General features: G+C 40.0%; 1 protein-coding gene across 4 annotated transcripts in view; it reads right to left on the bottom strand.

The window, feature by feature from the left end:
• The window catches only part of STK3 (serine/threonine kinase 3), a 143,813-nt gene that overhangs the window by 114,684 nt on the left and 10,631 nt on the right, over positions 1-18,498 (bottom strand). For all 4 annotated transcript variants that reach the window (XM_075141395.1, XM_075141393.1, XM_075141397.1 and 1 more), the window contains exon 4: positions 16,758-16,872. In XM_075141395.1, coding sequence (XP_074997496.1) covers positions 16,758-16,872 — 115 coding nt within the window. The remainder of the gene's footprint in view (positions 1-16,757; positions 16,873-18,498) is intronic.

Below are 18,498 nucleotides of genomic sequence, written 5' to 3'. Positions count from 1 at the left end.
AGAGAGGACGAATTAAGGGCTTCTTCGCAAGACCAAAAAAACACAAAACAAAAAAGCAAGGGATAAAGTGTACAGAAAATAGCCAAATTATTATTTATCACGAAGCTTGTGAAAAATATATTCGTCAGGGACAGCTTGCTACTTATTATCTGCAGGGAGATAACATAGCATGCAGAAATACATACACCCCAACAGTTCCCAACTAGGCTATAGAATTTTACTGAAGTCTGTCAAGTAAGCCATTCCTTTTAAGGCTAGTGCCTTCATTTTATATGGAATGTAAGTAAATGCTAATTTTTCAGAATAAATATTTCTCACTCTGCCTGTGTTCCATACTGACATAAAGCTGTAGAACTACACCCATACAGATGTGCCCCAATGACCTTTCAGCCCTGAAAAAGGACAACTAAGATGTCAGGGTACTCTCATGCTGGAAGGTGCCAATAACTATTATCCCCTGTTCCTTTAAACTGTAGACAATTACAGAAATGATTGAAAATGGATGCCAACCAGATGCTATGGGCTTTTTCTTACACCGTTCTTCTTTTCTTGTTGCCGACTGATGCAGAGAATGAACGCTCACTGAACTTTTGGGTTCTTTTTAAATTACCTGCATCACTTGACAATTGCTAGATGATATCCTCATAGGAAAATATAATCAGATTGAATATATGGCTCTTCAATTTCAGCCACAAATACTGGTTTTTTTTTTAAATATCTACCAACAATGTTAATTAGTTTGCTGTCTATGCAAAGGTTTCCTGTTAGTTCTTGATATTAAATGTAGATAATCCACATGAGTTATGCTATAATATATCATGTTACTATCGCACTATAAAGCTGTACAATTGAACTAACAGAAATCTTAACATAGCTGGCCCTGAATATATTTTATAAGACAAGCCACATTTTAGTAAGCACAACTACCACTATGTGAAGATAATGCACCATGTCAGCTCACAACTTTCAAAGTAGTTGCAGCCTGTTAATACCTTCTGGTCTCTAAAAAACATACTCCTTTACATAACGTTTACCAGTGCATAATACTATCTTCTACGGCCATGCTGAATTTTTAACAGGTTTTTTTAATGTTCTTTAATAACAGCATGGCCTTCAATTACTTCTGAGAATTAAGGTAGAAGAGTTGAGGCTCTTTAGAACTTTAGAGTTCCTGAAGTCAACAATACATTTTGCACAGTTATACCCAGTTCTCTTTCATATCATGTTTACTGTTTATTTTTCAGTCAGGATGAATGGAAAGGTACTCTCAAATTAGTCAAGTAACTGAATACAAACTGAGAAATAAAACTGAAAATTTGAAGAGTAAGAAAGAAGAAAAAATTGCAACAGGAATATTTATTGAACTCTGTAAAAGCATCAAAAAGGAAACACTAAGAACTCTTTTACTTGACTGGCTTTTTTGGGGGTTTTGGGGGGTTTTTTGTTTGGTTGGTTTTTTGTTTGTTTGTTTGTTTTTTTATGCAAACCAGACAAATTTCAGTTTTAAAGCTAAAAAAAAAAAATTATCAATTATTGAACACCTGCTATAAATAAAGAGGTGGTCTAGACAGGGCAGTCCAAAACACATCTCTTATTTACTACTTCAATACGTTGCAGAATTCATATACTATCACAAATGATACAATAAGCTGCAAGTATCAACTGGCAACAAGCTGACAGACTTTTCATTACCAAAGAAAATACAATACAATTAAAAAAACCTAAGATATATTTTCATTTATCTGCTTCATGGACTACTGAGCAAGTTATCAGCTAGCACAGTTGTTTATCTTCATTGCTTTAGATCAACCAAATAGGAACACATAAGCTCCTGAACAAGTGTTATCAGAGAAACAGACCCCCTGAGAACATGTCTCAGATTTTGATCAATATTTATTCTAGAATGAAAGCAAAAAACACACACACAATTCATCCCATGTGATGCAATTTCTTAAGGATAAACAAAGAAACTATTCAGGCAACAGAAATGCTGTTCAGTTACAGCACATCCATGCTTTAATATAAGAACCAAGCAAATGAACATGACACATTCTTAGAAATGCAAGAAACTGCAAAACTGAAGATGAATACTCTAATTTGGCTGCAATACTGCGTTGCATTTTCCCCTCTTTCTCTACTTTTCCAATCCTATACAGAAATTAAATTAAGCAATAGCAATTCCTTCCAGTTTCAGTTTTGAAAGTGTTGGTACACATCCACACCTCCCTCCAAAAAAAGCCACCACCAAAAGCCCACAAGAAACAAAAAACCCACTCAATCATTCTAAGCCAACAGAATGACTCAACAGAAAGGAAAAAATGATTAGTCAGCAAGATTATCTGCACTTGAGTTGCTCATAAGTTTTAATTATTTAACAAACAGAACCACTTCCCTATTCCAGCTTCTAGCCAGTCTCATAAAACCTGGGCGTGGAGCCCAAGGGCACAGTTACACATACATTTATTTAAACAGCAGTGCCAAGCTCCAGTCCTTCCTTTCACTGCAACCTACAGCAGTAATTCCCACTGTGTGTCAGCCCTTCCACTGAACAACTGTAACTGACCCTAGTTAAAAATAAACCTGTCTGCCAAATTATTTTCCCAACAAATCAGTTCTCTGATTCAATTCACGGCATACTCAACAAGGATGTTGCAGAGTAGGAGCTGCTCAAATTGGCATTGCTTTCCAAATAAGTATATGTGTTGCTATACCCAAAGAGTCTCAGTGACTTTTATAAACCTTTCCCTAGGCAAGTAGAGGATGAAATTGATGGCATTAGCTCCATGGTCCACAGCAAGCAGTTACCACCTCTGCTGCACATTATGCATTCCTTGCCTGCCATTTATCTCCAAGATTTTTCAGTGTTTCTGTTCAGTGGCCCGCTGCTCAAAGCCTTTATTTGTGCTACTTCTTTATGCTGACTGCTATGCTGCGTCAAAGGATTGTATGCCAGGAGAACTGAAAACCCTGTCATACACAGCTCAAACCAGCCAGCTTTCCAGGCACTGCGGAGGAATTCAGAGTCAAGAAAGAAGGGACTTTCAATCAACTGTAAGATAAACTAAACTACGGTCAGAAGGATATCTGGAGAAAGAGACAACCCTTATTATATGAACTAATAATTTTGTGGTGAAGTACACTAAAACTGTGATCATCTGAAGACTCACACTACAGGCAATTTAAGCTCTGGCTATTAAGAAATACTGTATCATGAATGGTTTATGACATGCTGAGTGTTAACGCTTTCTGCCAGAGCTTTGCCATATCCACCCCACTTCAGAAACAATACAATGTCCTGAATCTCCAAAGACTTCCCTGCCGTTAATCCTGAACATGCATCAAAAAATTATCCTGAGCACTGACAAATGTATAGCAAGATAGGCATACAACTTACTGCCCACTGTCACCAAGAAACAAGTATTATGAGAAATTGTGCTTGAAAGGCTCTGCAGAGAAACTCTCTCTTCAATATGTTGTGTTCCTAAGGAGGTAAATCCCTTGCTTTAGTTCTTGAAAAATCAGTGGTTAAACTACATGGAGATCTTTGGATCACCTCTAGATGGAGAAGTGCTTTTGCAGCTGCATGGCAAAATCCAGCTCTCAAAAGGAGAGGATAACAGAACACCCATACCAAGAGGTTGACAAAGAAGCTAAGGACTGAGAATCCAGCAAACCACAAGAGAGTGAGTTCTAGAGTACTGCAGCCTGATACACCATCTGGGACCATCGGTAAAGGACAGCTCTAGCATGGTTACGTATTATAAAAGTAGGAAGTATTTAAGTAACATCAAAATACATACAGTGGTCAGAAAAGCCCAAAGCAGTGAATGTCACCTATAAAAAGTAACCAGAGAGCACGAGTCATCAGTGGTGCCCAGTGACAGGACCAGAGGCAACGGACACACACTGAAACACAGGAACTTCCCTCTGAATATGAGGAAACACTTTTTTACTGTGAGGGCAACCAAGCACTGAAATAGGTTGCCAAGGAAGGTTGTGGAGTCTCCCTCCTTGGAGATATTCAAAAGCCATGTGGACATGGTCCTGGGCAACCAGCTCTAGGTGGCCCTGCTTGAGCAGGGGGTTGGATCAGATGACCTCCAGAGGTCCTTTCCAACCTCAACCATTCTGTGATTCTATACTAGTATCATTTACAACTAAATTATTCCATACAGCAGGATTAGGTGCATCTATGCTAATTTGAATAGATCAGGGGTGCTTGGCTTGTTTGTTTGTGTGAATTGACTGGTCTATATTTAAAGCTTGCATATCACCCCAAAATAAAGCAAGTCCACAATATTTAGCTACTAAGGAATATCCAGCAAGTTAGTAGACTGTCTGAACAAAAAGTAAGTGTATGTTCCTAAGGAGGTAAATCCCTAGCTTTAGTTCTTGAAAAATTAGGGGTTGAGGTCCCTGCTGACTGGAAGCTAGCCAATGTTACTGCAATTTACAAGAAGGGCGTGAGGGAAGACCCAGGAAACTGCAGATCTGTTAGTCTAACCTCAGTTCCTGGAAAAATTATGAAGAAGATCATACTGGGTACTACTGAAGGACGTTTAAAGAACAATGCAATCATCAGGCATAGTCAACTTGGGTTCACAAAGGGAAAGTCCTGTTTAAACTAAATTGATATCCTTCTATGATAAGGTCACCCACCTAGCAGATGAAGGGAAGGCAACAGATGTAGTTTTTTTGGATTTTAGTAAGGTTTTTGATACTGTCCCTCACAGCATCCTTCTGGACAAGTTGTCCAACTGTGGGATAAGCAGGTTCACGGTGCACTGGGTGAAGAACTGGCTGAAGGGCAGGGTTCAAAGGGTTGTAGTGAATGGGGCTACACCTGGCTGGCAACCAGTCACCAGCAGTGTTCCTCAGGGCTCAATTCTAGGGCCAGCTCTGTTCAACATATTTATCAATGATCTGGATGCAGGAGTTGAATGCACCATTGGCAAGTTTGCTGGCAATACCAAACTAGGAGGTGCTGTTGACTCTTGAAGGACAGGAGGCATTAGAGAGGGATCTAGATAGATCGGAGCATTGAGCAATCGTCAATTGCACGAAATTTAAGAAGTCCAAATGCTGGATTCTGCACCTAGGACAGAGTAACACCAGGCACAAGTATAAACTGGGAGAGGAGGGGCTGGAGAGCAGCCCTGCAGAAAGGGATCTGGGGGTGCTGGTTGACAGCAGGCTCAGTATGAGTCAGCAGTGTGCCCTGGCAGCCAGGACAGCAAACAGCATCCTGGAGTGCATCAAACACAGCATAGCCAGCCAGTCAAAAGAGGCGATTATCCCACTGTACACAGCGTTGGTGTGGCCTTACCTTGAGCACTGTGTGCAGTTCTGGGCCCCACAATTTAAGAAGGATGTGAAGGTCCGTGAATGCGTCCAGAGGAGGGCAACAAAGCTGATGAAAGGGCTGGAAGGAATGTCCTATGACGAGCGGCTAAGGACTTTGGGCTTGTCTGGTTTGGAGAAAAGGAGGTAGAGGGGCGACCTCATTGCTCTCTACAGCTTCCTGAGGAGGGGAAGTGGAGAGGGAGGTGCTGATCTCTTCTCCCTGGTATTCAGTGTCAGGACATGTGGGAATGGTTCAAAGCTGCGCCAGTGGAGGTTTAGACTGGACATTAGGAAGCGTTTCTTTACCGAGGGGGTGGTCAAACACTGGAAAAGGCTTCCTAGAGAGGTGGTCCATGCCCCAAGCCTGTCAGTGTTTAAGAGGCATTTGGACAATGCCCTTAACAACATGCTTTAACTTTTGGTCAGCCTTGAAGTGGTCAGACAGTTGGACTAGATGATCGTTGTAGGTCCCTTCCAACTGAAATAGTCTATTCCATTCTATTTTTTCCACTGCCATGAGCACAGCAGTTAACCCAATTTGGATTTTACAATGCATTCCGTCATTCTAAACTTGTATTAAAAGGACATATTCCTGAAGACAGATTACCTAAATGCATCAATGGCTTACGTCTTTATATATACAAGATATGAAAAAAATGTTTTGTTGGGAAATATATAGAAATACTCTTTTTTTTTTTTAAACACAAGACATAATGTATAGCTCTTCTTTACATCATATACAGACTAGTTGGCACATAAACTAACGTAAGCCTGATATAATTTGGCAGAATAGATGAGGCAGATACACTTTTTGAGCTTACCAATTGTTGAAAGCAACAAGGGACCAAAGTATACAAAGACAGATCCAAAGCTCCTCTAATTATTCATTTATTCACAAAACCTTACAAAACCACAAATAAACTCTTAAAATCCACATCAAAAGAGTTCCTAATTACGTCTCCTCCCTTCTTTACCATAAATCACAGGCTCTCCTCATAAGGATGGTTAAAAGTCACTATGTAGGTAGTGTAGTGCCTGTGTCCCTGCAAGTGACTTTCAACTTACAAAGGAAACAGCTAAGTACAGAATCAGCCCATAATACACCTTGTCATAGCACACAACTTGCCATCTACTTAATATTCAGTATTCTCTAGTTCTAACAGTAGTTTGATGTTGACGTACAAGTAATGCCATTGATAAATGCCTCACAGTACAATTAAAAGAAACAAAACTATTTAGTATTTTAATACTAAGAATATGTTACAGTCAATGTTGCTATCCTGGTCTGATGCATGGGTCTTATACTGTACTATTCCTAACCAAACCATATGGGTATTATGTTTCCTGTTAAAACAGTTGATTTATTTTATTCTGAGCTTTTAAACAAACAGCACCATTCTTCCATCCGCATAGCATCCTCTACCTTGCACCTTAGTATAATTTCACAGTCATTATCTTTCTACTTTGTTTCCGATTTCCAGTTGCATCAAGATCCTCATTTAAAATCCTGTGGAACATTTATCTGCTTAGTATCTTTGGCTAGTTATAATTCTGTATGCTCTGTCCCTTTGATGGGTTGGTGCTACCCTCTAAATATGAATCAGCTATGAAGCAGCTTCAAATCCTTCATCATCAAAACCACATGCGAGAGATATATTAAAATGAATGTGAATGATAAAGGTGAACAACTCTACAGCCTATATAAAAACAATAACCATGAAGTCAATCTTTAAAATGGAAATTTGGAGCAAAGCAGATTGCAGCAAATTCAGGTGTTCCACATCTATTAGGAGACCAGCTAATCCACATATTTATGTCTATGGATGCCACGCACAAGGGAGACTTAAGGGTGCATTTATACAGTCTATCACACACTACCTAAATCCGTGCAGCTGTTGGGACAACTCATCTACAGGTTCTCTGCTCGCAGTCAATCATTCTCCTTCCTGAGGGCCCCTCTGAAGGGGTCTGGGTCAGCTGAATTGCTTTAACTGCCTAAGTCCATTCCCAGCTGCTCTTTTTACACTAAGTAATACATGCACATTAAGCCTGATGCTTCCAGGAAGTATCAGATCACTGCATCTAAACAGTCTGATTAGGTCAAGCACACTGGGTAAGTCCACTCTCATGGCAAATAAAGGCACTATGGTATAATTATTCTTTCACCAGAAGCTATGAAGCAAAACATCACTGATCTTGTCATAATCACATACTTCTGTTCTTCATTTATGTGAAGACAAGGCTGGACTAACAAAGAGGCTGAGATGCAGGACAGATGAGCAAATGAGCAGGGGAGAATAGATGACAGTTACTACAATACCCTTCCTGCTTGTAATATTTGAAATATAACTTATGAATTAAGGCAGAAAGCTTCAGAGAGAAAAAGAGTTGTTATGGTTGCAGCTCTAGCCTGAAGTCAACATTAGATTCTGGTTCCCACTGTCTGCTACAAACTTCTATGAGACTACACTCTCCTGAAGCCGCTTTCCTTGAGCTTCACTTCCACAGCAATTACTTTTCAGACTTGTTTTTTTTAAGCAGATCTGCATTCTCTGTGTGAAGACAGTGCTCTTCAAACAAAATCACAGCCTATGTCTTGAGTGAGGTACCAAATCATGACGTCTAAATTACTTATGATGACAAGGTTTGGTCTAAGACTTTCGGTAATTGTCTCAAACTAATGGAGATAATCCCTTCTTCCTCCTGTATTACAATTAAGCAGACACCTCAATATTACGGTAATGGACGGAATAAGAACTCACTACCATAGGAGAATTACCAGTTTTACTCAAGTATAACAACTTAGCAGAGGATCATATGAAGGAAGTGAGGCACCAAGTGTCATTCTTCTTACTGAGCCCGTCATGCTGCATGTAAAATCATATGGAAAATGTGTCACAATAAACATAATAATGACCATTCACTGCACAGGTGATGATGAGTGTTGGTATTTTTTCAGATTGTGTTTGTGACTACATAATCCCAGTAACATAACTTTTGTAATGTTTCTTGAATATAACCTGCAGTAGACCCCATCTTCTCTTCCCCTTAAATTAGCATTTTTATACTGGATAATTCAAGATATTGCTAACAAATCAGAGTCTTCTACCTGACTACAGGTCATTTTCATTGTAGTTTGAAAATGAACTAGCCTAGCAGCAACATAAAATTATCTAAAACATATCTAGTGGCTCGTATGGAAAACTATTTCAGGATATCTCAGGCATCTCCCATGGTCACATGCTCAACATTAGCTAGCACTAATAAGTACACATAGGGAGATCAAGAACTGATTAGAATATGCGAGTAAGACTCCTTAGTCCTTATTCTTCACTACCAAGTTCCAGCTTGCTACAAGACATCTATGAAGCACTAAAATGGCTAACCAGATGTTGAGCACAACCTTGGAGATAATACAGAACAGTGCACAGCCTCTTCAGCAATGTATTAAGTACAGATAACATGGGAAAACAGATTTTAACTATGATTCAGTAGCACAACGACATGCATTTGTCATGTCTACACACAGCTGTGATCAGCACCAATTTAGTTAGTCTGGTTCTTCAAGTCCTTTTTCTGACAAAGTACTATAAAGTCAAGAACCTCAATGAAGTCCTAACCACAGGTTGTTTAAAAAAATACAACCACGTGCCTTTCAAACAGGAAGCACTTATTCGAGTTGTCACTGTTTAAAAACAACTTTACCATTATATAAAACATATTTGCAAATAGATCCCTTGGCTTGCAAACTACACACCTGTTCACACCATCCACATTGGCCCTGACAGCATCACCAAGGGAGACCTTGAATAATCTGTATTAAGTGAACAACGGTCAGTGTGGTGGTCTTCTGGTCTTCCTGCCAGACAAGGGGAAAGCTTCAAGCAAAAGCAGAGGCATCTACAGATCACCACTTTCCAGCAGGCCTGCTAACAGCAGCAAAGCATTAGTGTTTTTATGAACACAGCATCTTCAGAGGAATGAGGACTACTGGGGAGAAACAGGATCTACCCGACAAAGGAGGTCAAGAGTATCTTTGTTTGCTAACCTAGTGAGAAGAGCTTTAAACTAGGTTCACCAGGGAACAGAAACCAAAGCCTTCAGGTAAGTAGAGGAACAGAGAATGGGGAAGCACATAATCGGACAGGGTTACAGGGGCGGTTTTCTCACTCCCTTTGAGAGAAAGCAGGGCAGATCTGAAACCCTGTGCATAAAAGTATACAGCCTGTGATGCAAACAGCAAGAACTGCCAGCCTGTGCACAGCTGCAGGGCTATTATGTCACTGGAATTAGAGACACAACAGATAGCCAACACAACTAGCATGCGGCGAGATAGACGCAGCCTCCTCACAAGCAACAAGCAGGAAGGATGGGCAAGGTCGAGCTCTACACAAACATGCAGCTCTGCTATGGAACATTTAAACTTGTTGAGAGTTTATAGGTCAAAAATCAGAAGGGTAGCCCAAAAGGTGGATGCCATCATGGCACCTGCTACAAACCACCCAATCAAAAAGGTGAAGTAGATGAAGTCATCCTCAGCACCGGAAGAAGCCTCTGATCATAGGCCACTGATAGGGGGAGGAGGGAGTCGGGGGGGGAGGGGTCAACCACCTCAATACCTGTTGGGAGGGCAACATGGCAGGGTACAAAAAGCCAGGAGTGAGCAGTAATAATTTTTACTGCAGGTGCTGTACAGGCCCACTACAGGAGTGTTCCACTAGACAGCTACTCATGAGTAGAATAAGAACTCACCAGGGATGGCAGAGGCAGCTTTGGCAGCGACTACGAGATGCTGGAGGTTAAGTTATGCAGGGAAGTGACAAAAGCAAGTAGCAGAACCAGATTTCCAGATAGCAAACCTCAGCTTGTTAAAGGAACTAGTAGGTGGGATCCCAGGGCATGCTGCCCTAAAGGGCAAAGGAACCTTGAAGAGCTGGTTAAGCACCAAGGGCAACCTCCTCAAAGTACGAAAACAGTCCTTCCTGACATGCAAGATAAAGAGCAAGCACAGCAGGAGGCCATCTTGAATGAACTAGGAACCCCTCACTGAGCTAAAGTGCAAAAACCAAAGCATGTAAGAGACAGAAGCAGGAACAGATTACTAAAGACAAATAAAGAAGCATTGCCTGGATAGCAAGGAGCAGAATTAGGAAGGCCAAGTCTAGGGTGGGTTTGAAACTGGACAGCAATAGAGAAAATAGCAAGAAGAGCTTGTATTTGTCTATAAGCAGAAAAAAAAAGAAAGAAAAAAAAAAACACCACAAGAAAAATGTTGGCTTGCTGCTAAATGGGGTGGTCAGTCTATTGACAAATGATGTAGAAATCTCCTAAGCATCTTCTTTGCATCAGTCCTTAGTAGGATTTCGTGGCTCTCAGTTATCTCTGCCTACTAACAAAAGTGGAATGAGTTAGGAGTTATTCTAGTAAATTGGACAAATACAAGTCCATGGGAGCAGATGAGATGCATCCAAAGGTGCCAAGGAGCTGGCTAGTGCCAACTCAAGGCTACTTCTCATCAGCTTTAAAAAGTTACAGCAATCAGGGGATGTCCCTTATGAAACCATCTTCAAAATGGGCAAGAAGAATGATTCAAGGCATTACAGGCTGGCCGCTTATCCTCAGTCCCTAGGATATTATGGAGCAAACCCTCACAGAAGATAATTTCTAGACACACAAAGGGTAAAAAGGTGATTGGAAACAGCCAGCACAAGTTTACCAGAAGGAAATCATGCCAAATTAACCTGGCCACTTTCCTATGAGGATGAAGAGAGAGCTGAGGATGCATTTAGTTTGACTTTACAAAGGCTGTTGACAGTCTCCAGTAGTATCTTTTTAGCCAATCTGGGGAATCATGGAGAAGATGTGGAAGAACAACTGGCTGGACTGCTGGGCTCAATGGTGGTTCAAAATGTAACCAATAGCCAGCTAGCTGTAAGTGATATTCCTCAGAGGTTGATACTAGGGTGAATACTCTAACTTCTTCATCAACAACCTGGATAGTGAGCTAGAACACACCCCCATCATATTTGTGGATGACATGAAATAGGGGGGAAGTTGTCAATACACTAGAAGGCAGGGCTGCCACTCAGAGGGACCTCAACAAACTGGAGGAATTAGGTTGACAACAAACTAAGTTCAACAAAGGCAAAGTCCCACACCTAGGAAGAAGAACCCCGTGCCATGAACAGCTGAGGATCAATGGGGCAGGTAGCATTGCTGCAGGAAAGGTTCTGGGGTGGCTCCAGTAGACAAGCTGAACATGAGTCAGCAATATACCCTCACAACAGGTAAGGCTCACCATATATTAGTCTTCATTAGGAAAGCACAGTCAGCAAGTCAGGTCAAGTAAATATTCCCCTTTATTTAGCACTTGTAAAGCCAAAATCTGCAACACTCTGCCCAGTTTCAGGCTACTATAAAAGAAATGCTGACAAACTAGAGAATCCAGCAGTGGGGGCTAGAGCACATGATGTACCAAGTTGACAGAGCAAGGTTTTTCTTGTCTGAAGAAGAGTCGATATTTCAATGGAATTTTCAACAATCTAAATGGGGGATTAAAAAGAAATCCTCATAGAGGCAGACACTTCTCAGAGCAGCAGAGAAAAAGGAGAATGGGCAACAGTCACAAGTTGTCACAAAGGAAGTTCAGTCAGATACAAGAAGAAAGAAGTTCACAGGGCTGCAGAGAGAGACTGTTGAATCTCACCCTTTTCAGCTTTTCAAAACTCAGCTGAACAAGGTCCTGATCAACCTAATCGAACTTCAAAGTTCACCTTCCTTGGAACTGGAGATTCAACTAGATGACTTCCAGAGGTCCCTTCCAAGTTAAAATTATCACTTATTTCAAATCAGTGGCACACTGTTCATCTCCTTCCTCACCACCTCTAAAATACCAATTTCAGTAGAGTAACCTTTCTTTTACCTGTAGTTTTCTTACATTTCCTCCACTTCCTCACCACAATAATATACAGCAATAAATCCATCCCAATTTTAAACACAGATTCTTTTCTTGTAAAATAAAGTGTATATGGAAGAAGAATGAAATTACCTTAATGAAACTTGTCTTAATTCCTTAGACTAAGACAAATTTTATTGCCCAGAGTAGAAGATAATCAATAAGAATACATTAGGCAATGTATATGTAATTGATAAATAAATTGGTATGTAAAGGAAGTCACAGTTTAGATACAAGATGCAGGACTTCTGGATCCAACAGCACACCACCTGTACGGTAGCACATTGCTACACTTGTTGCTTACAATACTGTCCCAAATAAGAAGGTTTATCTCATAAATCTACTGCACAGCCATTACATGGTATGCTACAGCCAACTGAATTTCGTCCCCAAAAGAGACAGGATTATAACGACTCATTATATTAATCATGATCAGTGGGTGAGCAAGTGCACCCTAAATTATCAGTAGAGAGGTAGGGTTGCTGGTGTGTCAATACTCCCCAATATGTTAATAGAAGCCAGCAGGACTTAAAGTATTGCTTCACATTGTAATTATCTCATTCTTTTGCAAGCTGCCACTGAAAAAGTCAGTCTCATTCCTTCTTTTCCTTCCCTGTCCCCACCGCTCATTCCTAATGTCTCTCTTCCATCAGATCAAGCCACTGTGCTGCCATAATAAGTCCCGAGTTAGCTCACAAGGGGGTGGGGAGGATAAACTAGAGAGGAAAAAGTTCCCCCATCAGATCATCAAGCTTATCCAAGATCACCCTGCAGCCACACAATCACTGCATCTGAGGCATGGAAAAGGCAGGAACACATCAGCCAGGTTGGAGGATAACAGTGGAACTGCCCTTTTTGGCAGCAACCCACAGTTTGACTGTATAAGATACACGGACCTCCCAAATCAGTCTCTGAGAAAAGCAGACAAAACTAAATATACAGCCTTGGTGCCTTGGACTGATGAACACCACACCTCAGATGAGTTAACAGGCATCATAACCTTGCTCCAGTGCTGCTGATCTGCCTGGCACGGTAGAAGACTCCGGGGCAGAATTCCAGAGGTCGATTTAACTTCAAAGTAGTGGCTTGGGCCTCTTGGAAAAAAGCCTGCTCCTGTCAAACTGAAAACCTTTCTATATGAGCAGGCTCTCAACAGCCACTAGAAATCTCCTTAACTTTGAATTCTGCTTCCCTCATTTTTGGTCCATTAGAGCAAAGTCCAGCGTTATTCACTTTCCAGACAAACAAAACTTTTGAAGAAGTAAGGGAAACACAGATACAGAAAAAGAAGATCAGTAAATTCTTAGTTTTAGAGAGAAACAACAAGGGCAAATACATAGTAGTGTTTCCTCCCCAAATATGAGGGGACATCCACCGTTTCCTATGACTTATTTTAATATGATGATCCTAATGACAACTACGTTAAAGTAAGGGTTTTACTTCAACTCTCTCTTCCTCAGTTTCTTTTCCTTACATACTGAGAAGCAGGAAATAAACTTTTCCTTGGCCTAGCCACAGTCTTCATTTGACAACTTAGAAAAATTACAGAACACATAGCCCTGTGTGTCTGGGCCTATTCAATAAACATTCTGACAAAATAAGAATCAATTCCCTCCTCACTTCCAAGTGAGGACATTTCTTTTTTTCTTGTGGAAAGTACAGTGAAACCACTTCTTGTTTCCATTAATAAAAAGAAAAAAAGAAAAAAAATTAAGGTCACCAACAGAACGCTGAAGTACTTTAAGCAGCCTCCTTCCAGTAACACAGTCACAAGCTTTCCATCATACAGTAGTCTGGGTGATCAGGTCATAAAGAGCAAGAGAATTCAAACAAGTCCAAAGCCTCTGCCTCAATCTTCCAAAACTTGCAAGACATAGGCATGGCAAGCGAGAAATGGAGGAGCTTACTTTGCTTTTTTTGTTATATGCACCAGAACACCCCCTATCCTAAGCCAGAATAAAAGTTCTACCTAGCCTGGTAGGCTGTCTTCATCAGTGGCCTACAGTAGGTACCTAGCGAAGAATGTAAGCACATGTTAAGTAACCAGTGATAGTTGTCTGCTTTACCTTCCCAGAGATCTGAAGCATATGGATTTCCTGCTCCAGCCATTAAATATTTGTGTTCAGCCACAGTCATTTTTTCCTGGCCTTATTCAACTGCCTTTTGAAAACAAACTCTTAGCATCTATAAGATCTTTTATAACTATACAGCGGACCTCATCATCATGTGTAGAGAAAAAAAAATTTGCTTTGGATCTACTAACACAAGTGATCCCTTGTTTTGTAATAAACAGTGCATAACCATATCTTAACTCACTTTCTTTGTGCTACTCATGGTTTTTGAAAACTTCCACCATGTCTCTCCCTCCAGGTACCTCTTCTCAACACAGAAGTATCCTAATCCATTTAGTATCTCCTTCTAGAGAAGTATTCTTCACTTCTGATCAACCTTGTCACCTTTCTCTAACTTCCATAGTTCTGTTACATCCTTACTGTTGTAATTTTTGGCAACCCCTTTATAATTGTTCAACTATTCCTAAACATTAAGCTGAAGTAAGTGCTTATGAACATCTATATAAAGGCTTTGCCGCCCCAACCAAGCCAAATGTATCTCTTCACATTTACTTATGCTTATTTGTTCAGTCAGACACTCAGTATCACAAAGCCTTTCAAGCCTTTCCCTGTTTTTACTACTAGGAATACAATCTCTCTCTCATCAGTATGTCTACCCTCTTTCACAAAGAGGATAGCACAGCCCCATATAGGATTCCCAAAATGACCATTTACTCACACCCTCTTTTTTAATCTTTAAACCAATTACCCAGCTATGACAGAACTCCCCATTTACTCCACAACAGGTGTATTTCTTGAAGAGCCTCTGGTGTGGAAGTCTGTCCATAAACCTTTCAGTACCAAGCACATCCAGACCAACTTTACACTAACCAGCATTATTTGGGTGCCCAACCACTCCTTTATAGGACTCTACTAGCCACGCGCTGCATGACTTGCCTTTACAAAAGGTATGTTTTCTTTACCCTCATTCCATGTATCCACGTATTTATTGATTATTCTATTTCTTAGAATAGAATTTATGCTATTTAATCATATCAACTTTAACCACAAACAGCAGTAGAAGAGTTAGTTTGTCTGATCATTGGTATGCATTTGCTCTGAGACTCAAACATCTCTTTCCCTCAAATCTCTAATATCTCTACTATGTCAATATCCTAAAATAGATATAAGAGAAACTAGATTGCTTGATTTATTTAATATAAATATATACACATATACATATGCACGCTTCTTTTTAGAAAATGCTAGAATTTTTTATTTATCGATGCACACACATTTGCTCCTTATTTTTTCTAAATCCTGTTTTAAATGGGTTTTTCTGTTTGTTTGTTTTTTAATTCTGGACTAGCTTGCACCATTTCTTATTGGAGCTACTGACTCTCCTCCTAACCCGTGGATAATATACAACTGTAAGGAGACCAGTTCTAAAGGTTGCAGGAACTCCAGCAATCTCCCATTGTTTTTGGCTTTTCCCCAGTCATCAGCTAAACATTACAGCAGCCCTGATGCAAGCCACCTTTCCCAAAGAGGCTCCCTCTAGTCCAGACATCACCCCCACTTCCTAATAAATCTAATTCCATTTTCCCTTACATCTTATTTCCTAAGCCTAAAGATTGTTTTTTCTCTCCTTCTCTTTCCCTCTCTGCTCCCAGGTATGGTGCAAGGAACATTTCAGGGCATGTTTACAAAATGTAAAGAGCTAGCAAGTAGAGGATTATCTCACAGTACTTATTGGTAAAATGAATACCTTCTGTTACAGCCCACTACTGAAAACAATGGACTCAAAGGAACTAAAGATTATTTATGTCTAAACAAAACATTTTTCAGAGAAACTGTTTCTTAAGTAGAACTAACAATGCCTGTTTCTTATAGGTTTGCAAGCTCCTCTGCACTACTGCTGTTATAAGCCCATTAAGACTCTTCCACACAACCTTCCCTTTTGGTTCCCTCTCACATTCCTTAATTGACATCCCTTCCCCTTCTCATTCCTTGAGTAATGCCAATTACTTCTCATGCTCCCTAATTACTGAGTGGGAGCAAGACAATTCTATGCCTGTTTTCAAACCACGCATGTACTAAGCGGCCTGCTGACAGACTGTGAGGTGGAAGAAGCCACACAGTTTTGCCGTGTACAAAGCAGCAATTTTCAATAAACTTACAGGATCTTCATATTTCAAAATGCATTTGCTTCTGCTGATGATCATTCCACAGAGGAATGGACAAACAGATAGTCAGGGCAACTGCATGAGCTTGTTTCCTGAGTAACCAAGGCACAGATACAGCCCCCTGGCATGAGCCAAGATCTTGTCTCGTAACTCTGACTTTTATTCTGGCTTCTAATCTTAATTCACAGTTTAATAAGTTATACATTTTTTGAAAAAACTCACCGTTTTATTACGAAGTCTAATTATATCCGAAACAGAGCCAGCTCCACAGTATTCCATAACAATCCATAGATCTGTGTTCTTAAAATAGCTGCCATAGTACTTGACAACATAGGGACTAGATGGAAAAAAAAGTTAGATAAATAGATGAATTCTTAGTAGGGAAAAAAAATCATCATCACAAGTGCTGTTAAAAATTACAGTTTAACACACACTAACACAGCTAAAGAGCAACTGTAATAAAATACATTTTAGAACTGTAATTAGCTTAACCAATGCCTTGTTAGAATGAAGTCTGACTGCTTAATAAAATTATAAAGGAACTACATATATATATCACAAGCGTTCAGTGATCTTCAAATACACCCATGTTTTCCTGGTTTTGCAAGCATGAACTTATTGCAAGTACAGATGTAGATTCTAGACGTACTAAAATCTAAATGTACTAAATTCTAGTACATTTTCCATGTACTTGTATGGAAATTCATTCATTTCCATATGAAACAGAATCTAGTGTTGGTTTGAACAAGACTTCTGGATTTGCAAATGCATTTTCATACTGAAGTGTCTCATGTAAAGAGATAGTACTGTCATAAACAGAACATACTGCTTTTCTACTCATCAGCTTGTCACTTGACATAATGCTTCCTCAGAGGCACTTGCAAAAGAAAGGCAGAAATACATGTGGTAAACATAACAAGGATCTTCCTTCAGAAAAGTGATTAGACAGTGTATTTATGGAAATAAAGGGTTGGAGGTTTTTTTGCAGAAACTTAAGCAAAGGAGGTTACAGTTAGATTGCCATCCATCTCCCAACAAAGTCAGGAAGTAAGATACTGAGAACTCAGACAGTGGCTTCTGGTCAGAACACCTGTGTTGGGGTTGGAATCAAACACTACTTTGTTTTGGAGCAAGGAACTGTATTTTAGGAACAGCATGTTTGGCAGCAACATTTTTTGTTACAAAACTGATGTAAGAAAAAGAGAGGACCTATGGTTGCCTCCTGCAACATGATGCTATCTTTATAAAAGATAGGTCAAAACTATCGGCAAACTACTTCATTAAAGAGCGACTGTTAGTACTATAGGAACTTGCCTTTACAGAAGGCAAGGTGGGTCAATTCCCTCCTAACTAGTCAAAATGTCTACCAAACAAGTAGGGTGTACTGATCTTACCCCTTATAAATTCCTGAAGTGCAGAAGGTTACTATTACTTCTGAAGAAAACCCACTGATTTTCATGACCATCTCTTGCAAGATTTACACTATGCTAGTATTCCCAGCAAAAAATGTGTATATTATTACAAATCAGGACAAGATAATCTTTTCAAAACATCGAGTACCATGCAATCTCAAAACACTGTTCACATTTGCCTAAAGCCTTGTCCCAGTTAACTACATGGACCAGCCTTTTCCATATCAACTGCTTGTCTTAGAATCTACATTCTTCCCCTTAGAAGAGCTTCAGCACAGAAAGTGTAGCTAGTTCTAAAATCAGGCATGGAGAAGAAAGAAAGGGTAAAGTGTTAAGATTTAATCATCTTTCATTTGAGATGCTGCAACAGTTCAGTGCTTTTCTGTAATATCTGTGGAATCATCACATGTGAAAACAAAGTACTAAAAAGTGCATCATCCCTCCCATCAGTACTGCACAGGATTGTATTTGCATGAAGGCACACGACATATACAAGCACATGGTACAGAGCTGCAGCCCAACCCTTCTCTTCAACCAGAGAATGGCTGTAT

This window comes from Calonectris borealis, chromosome 2, assembly GCF_964195595.1.
Source record: "Calonectris borealis chromosome 2, bCalBor7.hap1.2, whole genome shotgun sequence".
Taxonomy (NCBI): Eukaryota; Metazoa; Chordata; class Aves; order Procellariiformes; family Procellariidae; genus Calonectris; species Calonectris borealis.
This window is presented reverse-complemented; position numbering and strand designations above follow the sequence as displayed.